Below are 12,423 nucleotides of genomic sequence, written 5' to 3' on the forward strand. Positions count from 1 at the left end.
CCCCCCCCCCCCCCCCCCCCCCACTGAGCAGCATCTCCTTGCACCTGAGCACCCTTCCTTGCCCTGGGACCCTGGGCTGGGATGGCTGTGCGAGGACTCCTCTCTGGGGCGGGGCGTGCGGCTCTGCTGGCAGCTGCGCTCCTTCATGGTCACTGAGGGGCTGCACCATGGCCAAGGGCTGCTGCAGAGCCAGCTGAGGAGAGGAGCAGGGAGCCCAGCCTGGCCTGTGGGGCCCCGAGAACCTGGCCTCTGGAGAGGGCTGGGAGGGGCTCAGCCAGCACCCAGACCCAGCCCTCCAACACCAGCACAGCCAGAGGGCAGTGAGAGAAAACCGGGCTCTGCCCCATGGGCCTGGTGCCTGCGTGAGGGGGCCGAGTTGGGGCAGTGCTGGGAGAGTGTGGGGGGCCCCTCCTGGCCCTGTGACCCATCCATTAGACAGAGGGAGGGCAGTTCAGCAGAAATTTCTCTGAGCCCAGGCCCTGGGGAAGGGCTCCAAACATCCCCTCACAAAGACCTCTCCCGAATCACACCAGGTCAAGATCTGTACCCTGGTCACGGCCCACTGACCCTTTACTCACGTGTCAATGCTGAGCACTGAGTGTGAGCTGAATGCTCAGACCTGGGAGCCAAGGCAAGGACCCAGCCTCAGTCCAACACTGCCTGAGTGTGGGGGGCCTGGGGCAGGGGCCGCCAGGGCCGCCGGGGCTGCCGGGGCCACCGGTCAGCGCCGAGGGCAGCTCCTCAGCTGGCTCTGGACACCCTCACCAAAAATTCAGTTCAACAGATGTGTTTTTCTCACTAGGAAGGTGCCCTTTATCTGCACACCCTCTCTGAGTGTGTGGACACAGGCGTCTTCTCCCAGTGGGTGCCCACACCCTTGAGACAGTGTCACCCTCTGCACGGGTGTTGTAGGACCAGCACTTGGAACCTGACTCTCGCTCTGCCAGGACCTGAGGACACACTGCCACCGCCCCTCTGGTCCTCCCCACCTGGGACAGGGAACGCCAGAGGATGCCCACGAGCTTCCAGAGTTTTTGCTGGAAACAAATAGGTCCCAGTTAGGAAGGCAGCTGGGAATTAGGATGAAAACACCCACAGGACAGGTTTTCAGGTTGTGCCTTTGGAAGGAGCACTTCACACTGGGGGCTCAGTTCTGGGTCCACATGTCCTTTTGACTGTCTCTATACTCTGCCCGCATAGGGTGTTGACAGACACCCTGTGTACACCGGTGCCGGGGATGGAGGACCAAGGTGAGCGAGCAGCACGGCTCTCAGAGGCAGACCCTCCCTACTTGGGGGCACATTGCTGGCAACCCCCTAACAAGCTGCATGGCCCAGACATGGCCGTGGGGCTGGGGGCCCAAGAAGCATCACCACGTTTTGTTTCTCACCCTGGACAGAATCTGCAGTGGCCTCCATGCTGCTAAGAAACATTTCACAGCAACTGTTAGAATCAGTCAGCGTGCCCTGGACCAACGCTGCTTTGCAAAGCCTGGGAGATACAAGGCAGCGCTCAGCCCAACGCGCCTGGCCCAAGGGCGAAGAGACACTCCTCATCAGGACGGAGGTCTCAGGCGTGGGTCTCCCTTCATTGTAACGTGGAGGCAATAGACACAAGGTCCCCATGGATAAGTGAGTCTCTGCCACAGAGTCCGTAGGAGAAACCAAACTCTGTGGCTCCTCAGGTGAGGCCGCCCAGCCAGGCCGGCTCTCGAGGGTGTTGCGCAGGAGGAAGTTCCTTCCCCACACACAGGCTCATCAGCTCCAGGAAGACTCTGGACGGACCACAGATCCTTCACAGCTCCTCACGGCCCACCTCACTGGCCTGTGGCCAAGGCCCCTCCCACCCCCTCTCCTGCTCAGGACAGCCTGAGAGCCAAGGGTTCAGGGTCCCCATCTCCCGCGGGCTGGGGGGCTAGCAGGGGCCATGGAACTGGTCCCGGCCAGTGGTGGTCAGGAGGAGCCTGCCAGGGCGCTGGGAAGACCTCCCTTCCCACGTGGCTGGTGCCACCCCCTGTGCCCTGAACACATCAGGGACTGCTAGTGCACAGAAGATGCTGACGTCCCCGAGGGACGAGCCCAGGGAATGGAGAGTGCCTGGCCTGGGCACATGGCCATGCTGATGGTTGCTGCGCGGGAAGACTGAGCCCCGAGTGGGTAAACCATGTGGGCCCGCCGCCACAGGAGGCAGGTGGAGCTGAGAGAACAGCCAACAACAGGCCACGGCCAACTTCGGCTCCGGGTTGATGAAGAACAAGCCGGAAGAACTGGGCCTTGCTGCTCAGTGGCCAGTGCCTGCACCCAACTCTCCTCTCCTGGAGGTAACAGCAGACGGGGGAGGCCGGACCACCAAGCCTGCCCCGTGTCCTCAGGGAGGAGGCCCCTGGCACGTTAGGCTGCAGCCTCATGGGTTCAGTCTCCCCATTCCTGCGCTGGCGGTCTCCCAGGGTCAGCGGTCCCCCACCGTCACACCTGCCCCCCTCGTCACTCTCGTTACTGCGGCCATTGCACAACGGTGTTTGTGGGTGTGTGTGAAGCACTCAAGAATATTTGTTGAGTGAATGGTAGATTTTTAAAAGCCAGTATATTAAGGTAATGAATCCATTAAAATATAGAATATTTTCCCTGGATTAAAGTACATCTATAGTTTTCTAAAGCAAAAATGAATTTTCAAATGAGAAAGAAAAGAGTTTTAAACCAGTGCAATGATGAGATCTAGAGTTTATTACTCTTGGAAGAACACAGACTCAAAACTTAGGTGAAAACTACACACAGGTGGCTACAACGAAGAGCAGAAAGGGAAAGTCAGGCGCAGCGCAGACCGTGCAGAAGTGCGACACACATGGGAAGGCTGTGGCTGCTCCCGGGTCCACGTCCACGTGCTGTCTCAGTGGGGTGCCAGGGGAGCCCACCCCACACAGCACTTGTCCTCCAAAGCCCTTGGATGTGTACACGTATACAGAACACAGTGACAAATGCCCCCCCGCTCCCCTCGAGATGCGGGCTGCAGGCCCCACAAGACCCGATCCTGGGGCAGGGCTCAGACTGCCGCAGGCATCCTGGACCAGGGGCCCGAGCAAAGCAGGGGGCCCATGTCGCCCCCAACAGCAGATCGTATCCAGAAGTGTCCACACATCACGGAGCATAGAGAAGGGAAAGGGCAGCCACCAGGGGCTCTGAAAGTGTACAGTGAAAAGGCCTCACCTGCATTGCGGGGACGAGGGGACGCAGGCACACAGGCCACGGAGCGAGGGCGCGGCAGGGAGCAGAGCTGCTCCTGGAGGCCCCTTTCCCAGGAGGCCAGCAGCCTCGTCTCACCTTCTAACATTCGTGGTTCTCAGGACTAGTCTTGCCACCTGCCATTCCTGTCACCTTCACACACTAAGTTCCTGCTTCCATTCCGAGAAACACCTGGACTATTCGAGGTCAGGGACCCCACAGAAATTCCTCTGACGCCCTGGTCGCTGAGCCACTGCCTGGCCCACGCAGGCCCGACACATCTGCTGTGTGACCGAGCGGGCGGAGTGGGAACAGCCCTCCAGTGGACCACTGTGTCCGAGAGCGCAGTCCTGTCTAAGTCACGGGTGGCTTTACTTACGTGCTCAAGACAAATACCGGTTTGTTTTTCAGTCTTGAGACTAAAACACTAGCTATCCAAACTTTAAAAGTTAACACATAAATTTTCAGAAATTTCCAGGGCCTTGCTGGCTGGTGTTAGTGGCCCTGGGACCAAGGAGGAGGCGGGTGAGGGGAGCGGCGCTGTCTGTCTGGGTGCGGGCGCCCTCATGAGCTTCGCCCTCTCCAGAGCGTCACACCACAGCCGCACAGGCACTCCAGGCCCTCCACGACCCTCCGACCGCACTCTGACCTCAGCTGCTGCGAGGCCCTCCTTCCAGAAAAGGCAGAGGCAGCCGCAATAAATACAGTAAGTGAGGAGGAGGAGGGCACACCCAAACGCCTTGCCAGATAGACGACTGGGGCACAGGCTCTTAGCAGAGCTGTTTCTTTTTATTGGAAACTGGGCGGACAACACTGGGTGGACAGTGGAGGAGAAGAGTCAAAGGTGTGTGGGGGAGTCAAGCCGGGAGGTACCTGGTCTCGGAGGTCCGGCCGGGTCCTGCGGGGTGGGGTCCTGCGGGGCGGGGGGTGGCGGCAGTAAAGTGCTGTTAGGGCTGCTGATGTCGCCCTCCCCCGTGAGCGTCAGGTCGGCCCCGTGCTCGCCCTCCACAGTCTGGACGCCCCCGGCCTCCACTTCCTGCGCGCGGGGCGTGGGGGTCAGGGGCGCAGAGAAGGGCAGGCTGTCGGCCGAGCCAGGGCTTGTCGCTGGGCTGTCGCGGCAGTCTCGGGCGGGCCCCTGGGGCTCTCTGGGCTGGGGAGCCTCCTCCCTGCCGTGGCCTGCCGCTGCCGCTGTCCTCTTGCCGAAGCCCTTGGCGGTGGGCGGGGAGGAGAGGGCGAGCTCGGTGGGGCTGGGAGGCAAACGCAGAAACTCAGGCAGCACCAGGTCCTCCTTCCTCAGCAACCCGCGCTGGTCGTCTGCTCTGTTGCTCTGAGCTTTGGAAATGAGCTCAAAAAACTCTATTGGAAGAAAACCCACAGTGAGCAAGTTTTAGAGAGCTTCATACTCAGGTGTGCCACAGCAAAAAATGCTCGTCTGGAAAGCTCTCGTGATGGCTGTCCCACCCTGAGCCTTCGAAGGGCTGCGGGCCAGCAGGCGCTTGCACTCTCCACCATCTCGGCCCACAGAACTGCAGGGAAGGAAGACCCGGGCCTCTGGCACAGTGTGTTTTTGGGAGTCGCAAACAGCACTGTACCCCCCTGAAAATGCAGTTGTGTGAAGTCCAGACTGGGAAAAACCAAAACCCTGGACTGAACGCAGTCGTGTGTGGCCCGTGCTTTACTGGCACAGTGTCTACTCTGCCCAGGGTTTGATCCCGCTGGAGGCCCCTGACATGGCCTGGAGAGAAGGGACTGGCCAGACCCTGGGCACCACAGAGCCAGGAGTCCCGGGCACTCACAAGCTGGGAGCTGGGTGAGCCCACCCAGACAAGGGGAGAAGAACCCCTGAGAGGCAGCGTGTGAAGCCAGGCCTCTGGGGACACCAGCTCTTCGCAGAGGGTGGTCCTGACAGGGCCTGGGGGCAGCGCCTGGCCCTGACTCCCCTCCTGCCCGGAGCTCCACAGCCCTTGTGGGCCTGCCCCTCCCCAGCCATCCTCGCTTGCCTGCTGTATACTTCCAGCTTCTTGGCTGCTCCTCCAGAACTCTTCTTTTTCTTACCTGGGCAGCTTTTTAATTGTGATTTGAGCTCACAATTCAAAGTAGAAGATGTCTAAACTGAGCTTTCTCTAGCCTTTAAATTACAGTCTTAGTTTTTAATAAAAGACAAGGAGTTTAAAATCTCAAATCTTAATGGTTCTCAGAAATACACAAACTTCAGAGCGAGTGTGTGTTTCACTGCTGCCTCGTTGTGGCCAACTGTGGCCGAAGGAGCGGGTTGTATGGTTTTAAGGTTGGATTTCACAAGGAGCTGGGACAAGCCCAGCTGACTAGGAAGTACTCCCTGGATTAAAATTCAACTCACAGTAATAGCTGTTAATTTTGAGTTGCTTTTCATGCTTCTCTTTGTTACAAGCTTTTGGAAGAAAAAGAAATTTCTATCACCTCTCCCTCTCTCTCTTACGTGCATCCCTCCTTTCTCCTGCAGGCCCAGGGGAGTGCAGCTCATCCTCAGGGCCTCTGACCAGCAGAGGTCAGCAAACCCAGGGCCTGAGCGGGCCCATCTCCTCCTCGCCCACCACCCGCCTCGCTGGTGAGGACCCTCAGGGATGTGGACCCTGTAACACTCACTGAGCCTCCATCTGAGCTGGGGACCTGTTGTAAGGAGGAGACAGAGAGAGGGAGCAGGCGGACCAGGACGACCGTGCTGCTGCCCAACGTGGGTGCTCTGCAGCTCCTAAGGGGCCTGGCTCTCAGTCTGAAACTGGGGTCTTAGTAAAGTTATAGCTACAGCCACAGACTGACACGGGGGGAGCACATTCTCAGTGTGACAGGGATCATAGTCACCTGATGTCAATAACTCAGAGAAAGTTCTAATGACTGTACTGAAAAACGGACATCACATTCACTGAAAAATGTGGAAGTTTTAAAAAGTACACATACCCTCTGCTTCGTCCAAATTAATTTTCTGATATTTTTTTTTCCCAATCTTTGCAATAGATTCTTCTCTCTTTGAAAGCCGGGGATCCCTAGCATTTTTTCCATTTTCTCCTTTTATTTTAATAGAGTTAGACTTGCCTAGTGTTCTTTCCTCTCCCTGCATTAGAAGGAAAGTCAGAGTTCCACTCACATTTCAGAGACACGACAACACACAATTCACCAGTTACAGACAAAAGGGTCCTTAAAATATACATCGCACTGATAGGGACTTTATGCCCATCGCAATGACAGAGATTACAACACCAAGAGCATGGCAGCACAACCACCCCCACCCACAGGGGAGAAGGCCGGCGACTTACAGGTTGGTGGGCGTGGATGCCAGAAAGGACCGTGAGAAGAACCGCCCGGGGGTGCAGGGCCAACCCGATCAGAGAGAGCCCACAGACAGGCTTGCCAGCAGGCTCACGGAGCCCGGCCAGCCCCCGCTGCCCCACGAGGAGCCAGGAAACCGCGTGCACAGGGCGGAGGGGAATTACCGTAGCCGAGTGGTTTCTGGAACTGGCATTTACAGCTATATTCTGTTTGACTGCTGCACTTTTCTGTTTATCTGTGGATACTGAACATAATGAGATAAGCTTTATAATTACACTGAATCACAAATCCATCCGAACATTTAACTATCATCCTGTTCATATTGTCTTTGAGAGCAAAGCTGTGGAGAAGCCAAAGGCATTAGCTATCCCTTATCTAATACGCACAAACAAGCTGAAATGCCCCACGTGGGACAAAACACAGGAAGGACCACCTCTTCCACCCTCCGCGTCTTGCACCCGGGCGTGGGGGAGGCACGGTGGGGGCACTCCACGGTCACTGTGGAGCTCCTGAGGAGGGCTTTTTGGAAGCATGGTGAATAAAAGCTCACTTCACATATGATTTGGCACAAATACGCTAGGCAGTGGAAGAGTCTCACATTTATTACATATTTTCAATTACGGCCCCTGCCCCAAGTCAGGGCCGCAGCTGGCCTCGGGGGCACTCGCAGCCCAAAGCCCAGTTCTGTGGCCCAGAACCCACTAGAGGAGTCACGGCACTCCTGCCTGTAAACAGCTCTACAAACACGCATGGGCGCCGGCCCGCAACGCCAGGAGCAGACTCACCTGCACATGGACAGGCCAGAAGGTGCAACCTCGTCAGACCCTGGGGGTAGACGCCAGGAACCGCACCCCACTCGGCCGCTCCCCCACCCAGCTTGGTTACCAGGCCCAGAGAAGAGTGCACGGCATTCTCTAGAACTAAGGACGGCTCAGGAAGGCCTCTCCTCTGCAGCAGGGGGGAGGAGGAGCAGGCACTGGAGCCCGAGGGCAGAGGGACCAAGGGGCCTGGGTCACCCAAGGGGACAGACGAGTGACCCACACTATATTTCACAGCTGAGCCATTCCTCAGAAATCACTGGCTCCACAGCCCTCACTGGGCCGAAGCTGGGAAAGGGAAGGGGCAGCCTGAAGTCGCCTCAGGCAGCCCCTTACAAACCCATCTCCTCCCAGATAATCAGTAGGTGGTTCCAGAAACCTCCCTCCAGAAGGCACGCTTCCTACTGCCCTCTGCCTGCAGGGGGCTGAGTGCTCCTGAGGAGGAGCACAGGTCCCCAAGGCATTAGGGTGAGGTGCGAGGGACCTTACTGAGCCCCAGCTGTCACACTGCTGGCCCTGAAGCCAGGCACCAGGCTGTGGGGACACCAGCACTCCGAGGACAGGACTGTCGTGGCCGAGTCAGCATGTAGGAAAGGGTTCCCTACGCAAGGAGCAATGGGACCACCGATGCCACCCAGTCCACTGTCTCAGCTACGGCTGGGCCTGGCCAGGCAGTGATGCCACCGGGGGCCTGTGTCTCTCGTGCAGAGGGATTGTGAGGCCTCCCAGGAATACAGCACTCTAGTTAAAGCTCTCGACACATGGGCAGGATGGGAACTCGGAGCAATTCCTTGGTTGGGGGGGCTCGGCAGGGCTTGTCACCCCTTCTTACAGCTGAGAGGACAGCTCAGGGAGGTGCCACTGATCAGGAGGTGCATGGCTCCCAGAGTGAGGTCCCTGTGCTCCTGAGCCCAGGCCCTCCAGCCCACAGTCAGGGGCTGGACTAGTCTAGGACCCCTCAGATGCCCAGTCAGGGATGAACTCTGCCGTGGCCTGGGCATCACTAGGCCCCATGAGACCAAGTGAGGCCATCTGTGGTATCACTCAGAGACCAGGGGCAACAGGGCCGGGGGCTCTCAGGAGGCAGTGTGAAGGGGCCTGCGCAAGCCAGAAGGCGGGGGAGCGCCAGGGCCTCACTCACCTTTCCCTCTGGAAGGGTCCCTCTCCTCCAAGATGACCCGCTGTCCGTCCAGACTCGAGATGGGGGCACCAAGGTCCAGTGGCTCTTTCTCTCCACTCTAGAGACAGAGATGGTGCACTGAGTAACTCACCCAAACCAGAAACTCCGGAACAGCTGTGCGTGGTCTAGCTGCTGACAGCAAGACAGTCCCAGGCTTGATGGAGTCACACACCAGATGACCCCAGGTCCTGTCACCTCAGCAGGGCTGCCTCAGAGGGCACTTCAGAGGTGCCCAGCCAACGTGCATGGGCCCAACAGGAAGGCCTTGGGGCTGGCCACAGACTCCTGACATGGAATAATGAGGATTCCAAGCACTGGCTGGTCTGCCAGGGAGGCTGGCGCTCTGAGGAATCCGTGTAGGCGGGCTGCTGCTGTCACTCAAGCGACAGCACTGGCCTGCAATTCACTGAATTGAAGACCCAGGTGTGAAAGAACAACACTGGATGAATGTTCAAACATCTCAGTTCACAAATTTCATGTTTTTAAATATTCAGTCAAGTGGCATGTCTCAACACTGCTCATAACCTGGATGAGATGAACCTGAAAACCCACCTCACTGACCCTCAAACACCATTAGAAGGCGAATGCTGAAAGCAAATTGTCCCCTTTGTAGACAAGGAAGCAGAGGTGGACAATCCTGGGAGTAGGTCTGAGGCCCAAGGGCAGCACCCTCGGATGCAGAACTCAGGTCCTGCCCTCTCCTCCTTGGGGAGACTATCTTGCTGTTCAGGGCACAACCACTGTTTAAGAAAAGAAATCTGAACTTGTGGCTTGGCTTCTCAAATTCCCTGTCAGTCAGGAGAACCATCAGAGTGACAAACGTCAAGGGAGAGTGACTGCCAACTCCCTGAAGGAGGGCCCATGGCCCCGCAGCTCCGGCTGAGTGAGGGCAGGTCCACGGCTGGCGGGGTCCTGCCTCGCTCACGACATCCCTGGCTTAGGTGGGCCACACATTCACTGACGAGGGCCAGCAGGGGGGTCCAAGGAAAGCAGGCCCGGCACAAGCCATCCCACGAGAACTCTCCACAACCAACCGGCTCCCCACTCTCCCTGGCCGGGAACCCTGGGGCGGCCGGCTGCGCTTCCCGGGGAGGGCCTAGGCAGCCAGGAACGCGGCTCACCAGGGCATGAGCCACAACCACCGGCCAGGCCTTCAGGACTGGAAGTCCCACAGCAACCTCACAAGTACATGACCACGACTAACCCCATTTTACAGTTGGGGAAACTGAGGCACAGGGAATTAAGCAATTGCTTAGCACCTCACAGAGTAAGAGCAGGGAGGTCCACATGGAACTCAGGCCGTGTCCATCTCCAGCTGGCATATTCTGGACTCCAGAACAGTGGCCCTCCCTGCTGAGCTGAGGGACGGGGCTTCAGGTTACCCTTGATGTCTGTAAACAACTTGACATGGTCCTCTCGTTCACTTCAAAGCTCCTGAACAATTTTGGGGCCCGTTTCATAGAAAATTAAAATCCTAAAAATTCTTGAAATCATAGCTCTAATAAAGTTTATTTTCTAAAGAAGGAGAACACGAGGCAAACACTGTATCATAAATCACGACATTTTGAAGCAAACACATAGAACATGCTGGAACACAGCAGTGACTCCAGCATCAACGAGGTCTCAGTGATCTGAACTTGCTGACCCAAGACATCACCCCGAAAACACTCCCTGGTTTCCGGGACAGGGACTCTGCTCTCGTCCAATACCTGTTTTCCTTCTGTCCCAGAGTGTTTTCTTCCTTAACCCGTTCACACAATAACCCAAAGGCCCCGTTTGGAAATGCCACAGGGATGTTTTCTTTATTTATTTATTTTAAATTATTTTATTGAGGTCATACTGGTTTATAACATTGTGTAATTTCAGCTGTACATTATTACATATCAGTTTCTGTACAGACTGCATCTTTTTTTTTTTTTGAGGAAGATTAGCCCTGAGCTAACATCTGCCAATCCTCCTCTTTTTGCTGAGGAAGACTGGCCCTGAGCTAACATCCGTGCCCGTGTTCCTCCACTTTATATGTGGGATGCCTGCCACAGCATGGCGTGACAAGCAGTGCCATGTCCGCACCCGGGATCCAAACCGGCAAACCCCGGGTCACCAAAGCAGAACATGCACATTTAACCGCTGCCACAGGGCTGGTCCCCAGAAAGATGTTTTAAATCTACAAAGTGTCAGTGGGAATTAGGACATTTACACGAGAGTGTGCATTTAATAAGGCAGTCAGCAAAATGCCTGCCGATTGACTCGAGCACAGTGGGTCTTAGGTGACACCGGTACTCTGTTATCTGATCAGAATTGCAAATGGCAGCAATATTTCAGGGGTTTTTGACTTGTTTGTTTCTCATTTTGGTTTCCCTGCACCAAAACCACATCTCAAATATCAGCCCAGATCCTTTTGGGAATGACCAAGGTATAAACAACAAGCATTTCTACTCAGTAGCATGAGAAAGGCGGGGACAGAGGGACATGGCCCCACCCAGGGCCCGCCATGCGAGAAAGTGAAGACAGGTATGTGTCCACTGCTGACGCCGCAGCTCCGCTCTGTGGAGAAGCAGAGGCCAACGCGCCACAGCAGGCAGGCTGGAGCGTGCAGGCCCCAGTCACTCACCAGCCTGGCCACCAGCTCACTCAGGTGCAGGCCATATTTGGCCACCACGGGCCGCAGCACTTCTGTGACGGGCTTGGTGGGCTTGGCCTTGAGTCCCACTGACCGATTAATTGGAACCAGATCCAGCCTATTTGGAGGGGGAGAAACATGAATATCTTTACTACAAATAAATGTCAGTTTTCACCTACATATCTGTCGCAAGAGCAGAACAGTGCAGCCCCCACGGATGGCCCTTAGCGCCTCGGCTTCACCCCACTCAGCCCGGGTCTGGCTGTGGAACCCCTTCTTCGGCACGAGAAGGCCTAAGGGGGCTTCTCTAAGGTTTCGTGTGGAGCTGAGCCAGGGCTGTCACCCAGGAAAGAGAAGACCCCTCTCCACAGGATGGCCAGCTCTGCCATCCAGTCTGACCGCCCCTGGGGTGCAGTCCTGCTGTGGCTATAGGGCAGGAGGGGAGAATGACCCTCTGGCCCCTTGGGCTCCCGGGCCTGTGTGCAGCTGCCGCCCCCCAGCCTCATGAGTAGGGTGTGGGTAGCCCTTTCTCAGCCCAGCGCGTAGCAGCTGCTATCTAGTCAGTAAGCAGAGGCTGGCAGGGGTAGTCGTCCAGAAACCTCACAAACATGGCAATTGCATTTTTCTTACCGAAACAAAGTACGTTTTTCTAGGCGCAGATCCCTAGACTCCAAGATGCTACTGTCTTGATGCAGCACCAGAGGCTTTGGAGTACATGAAAGGAACAAAGAGACCGACTCAGAGTGGGAGCCAGCGAGCACCCCCGACACGCTGCACAGCGCACAGCGGGGCACACAGCTGTGCGGAACAAAGGAGCAGCTTCAAAAATAGCCTGCCCAGTGGAGGCTGTGCTCTAAACAAACCACCATTAGCACGCAGAGGGCTCTGTGTGGCCTGACTCAACCCTCAGGACCAGCCTCTATCAAACACACTGTTTAGACAAGGAGCACAGAGCAGAGTCGACTGCAAGGGCCGAACACAGGCCAGGGCAACAGGCAGGTTCCCCTAGTGGGCGGTTCCCCCATGGGAGGGGCCCTGAGGGTCTTCCCAGTCCCATACCTTGTCCCCGCCCACCAGGAAGAGGTCCACAGCAGCCCCGTTGATGCCGTGTCGCTCACAGAGCCCGGAGAGGACCTCTTTGATGGACAGCCCCGCCTTGACGAGCACCACGCAGGACGTCCCGTCTGGGAGCTGGATACAGCAGTGCTTGGCGGCCTTGTCCCTCTCGGGTGCTGAGGTCCTGCAGGCCTCCGACTGGGGAGCAGGGAGACAGGTCATGGC

The 12,423-nt window shown here is 56.9% G+C and overlaps 1 protein-coding gene across 5 annotated transcripts in view; it reads right to left on the minus strand.

The window, feature by feature from the left end:
- RGS12 (regulator of G protein signaling 12) overlaps positions 1 to 12,423 on the minus strand; it is a 132,100-nt gene that overhangs the window by 5,738 nt on the left and 113,939 nt on the right. For 4 of the 5 annotated variants that reach the window (XM_046656474.1, XM_046656477.1, XM_046656476.1 and 1 more), the window contains 7 exons: positions 12,202 to 12,396; positions 11,773 to 11,846; positions 11,134 to 11,260; positions 8,484 to 8,580; positions 6,689 to 6,768; positions 6,156 to 6,309; positions 4,092 to 4,574 (listed from right to left, as the gene is read on the minus strand). In XM_046656474.1, coding sequence (XP_046512430.1) covers positions 4,092 to 4,574; positions 6,156 to 6,309; positions 6,689 to 6,768; positions 8,484 to 8,580; positions 11,134 to 11,260; positions 11,773 to 11,846; positions 12,202 to 12,396 — 1,210 coding nt within the window. Of the gene's footprint in view, positions 1 to 4,091; positions 4,575 to 6,155; positions 6,310 to 6,688; positions 6,769 to 8,483; positions 8,581 to 11,133; positions 11,261 to 11,772; positions 11,847 to 12,201; positions 12,397 to 12,423 lie in introns of those variants that run through there. The other variant, XM_046656475.1, reaches the window with a different exon arrangement.

The sequence above is a fragment of the Equus quagga genome, chromosome 3, assembly GCF_021613505.1.
Source record: "Equus quagga isolate Etosha38 chromosome 3, UCLA_HA_Equagga_1.0, whole genome shotgun sequence".
In the NCBI taxonomy this organism is placed as follows: Eukaryota; Metazoa; Chordata; class Mammalia; order Perissodactyla; family Equidae; genus Equus; species Equus quagga.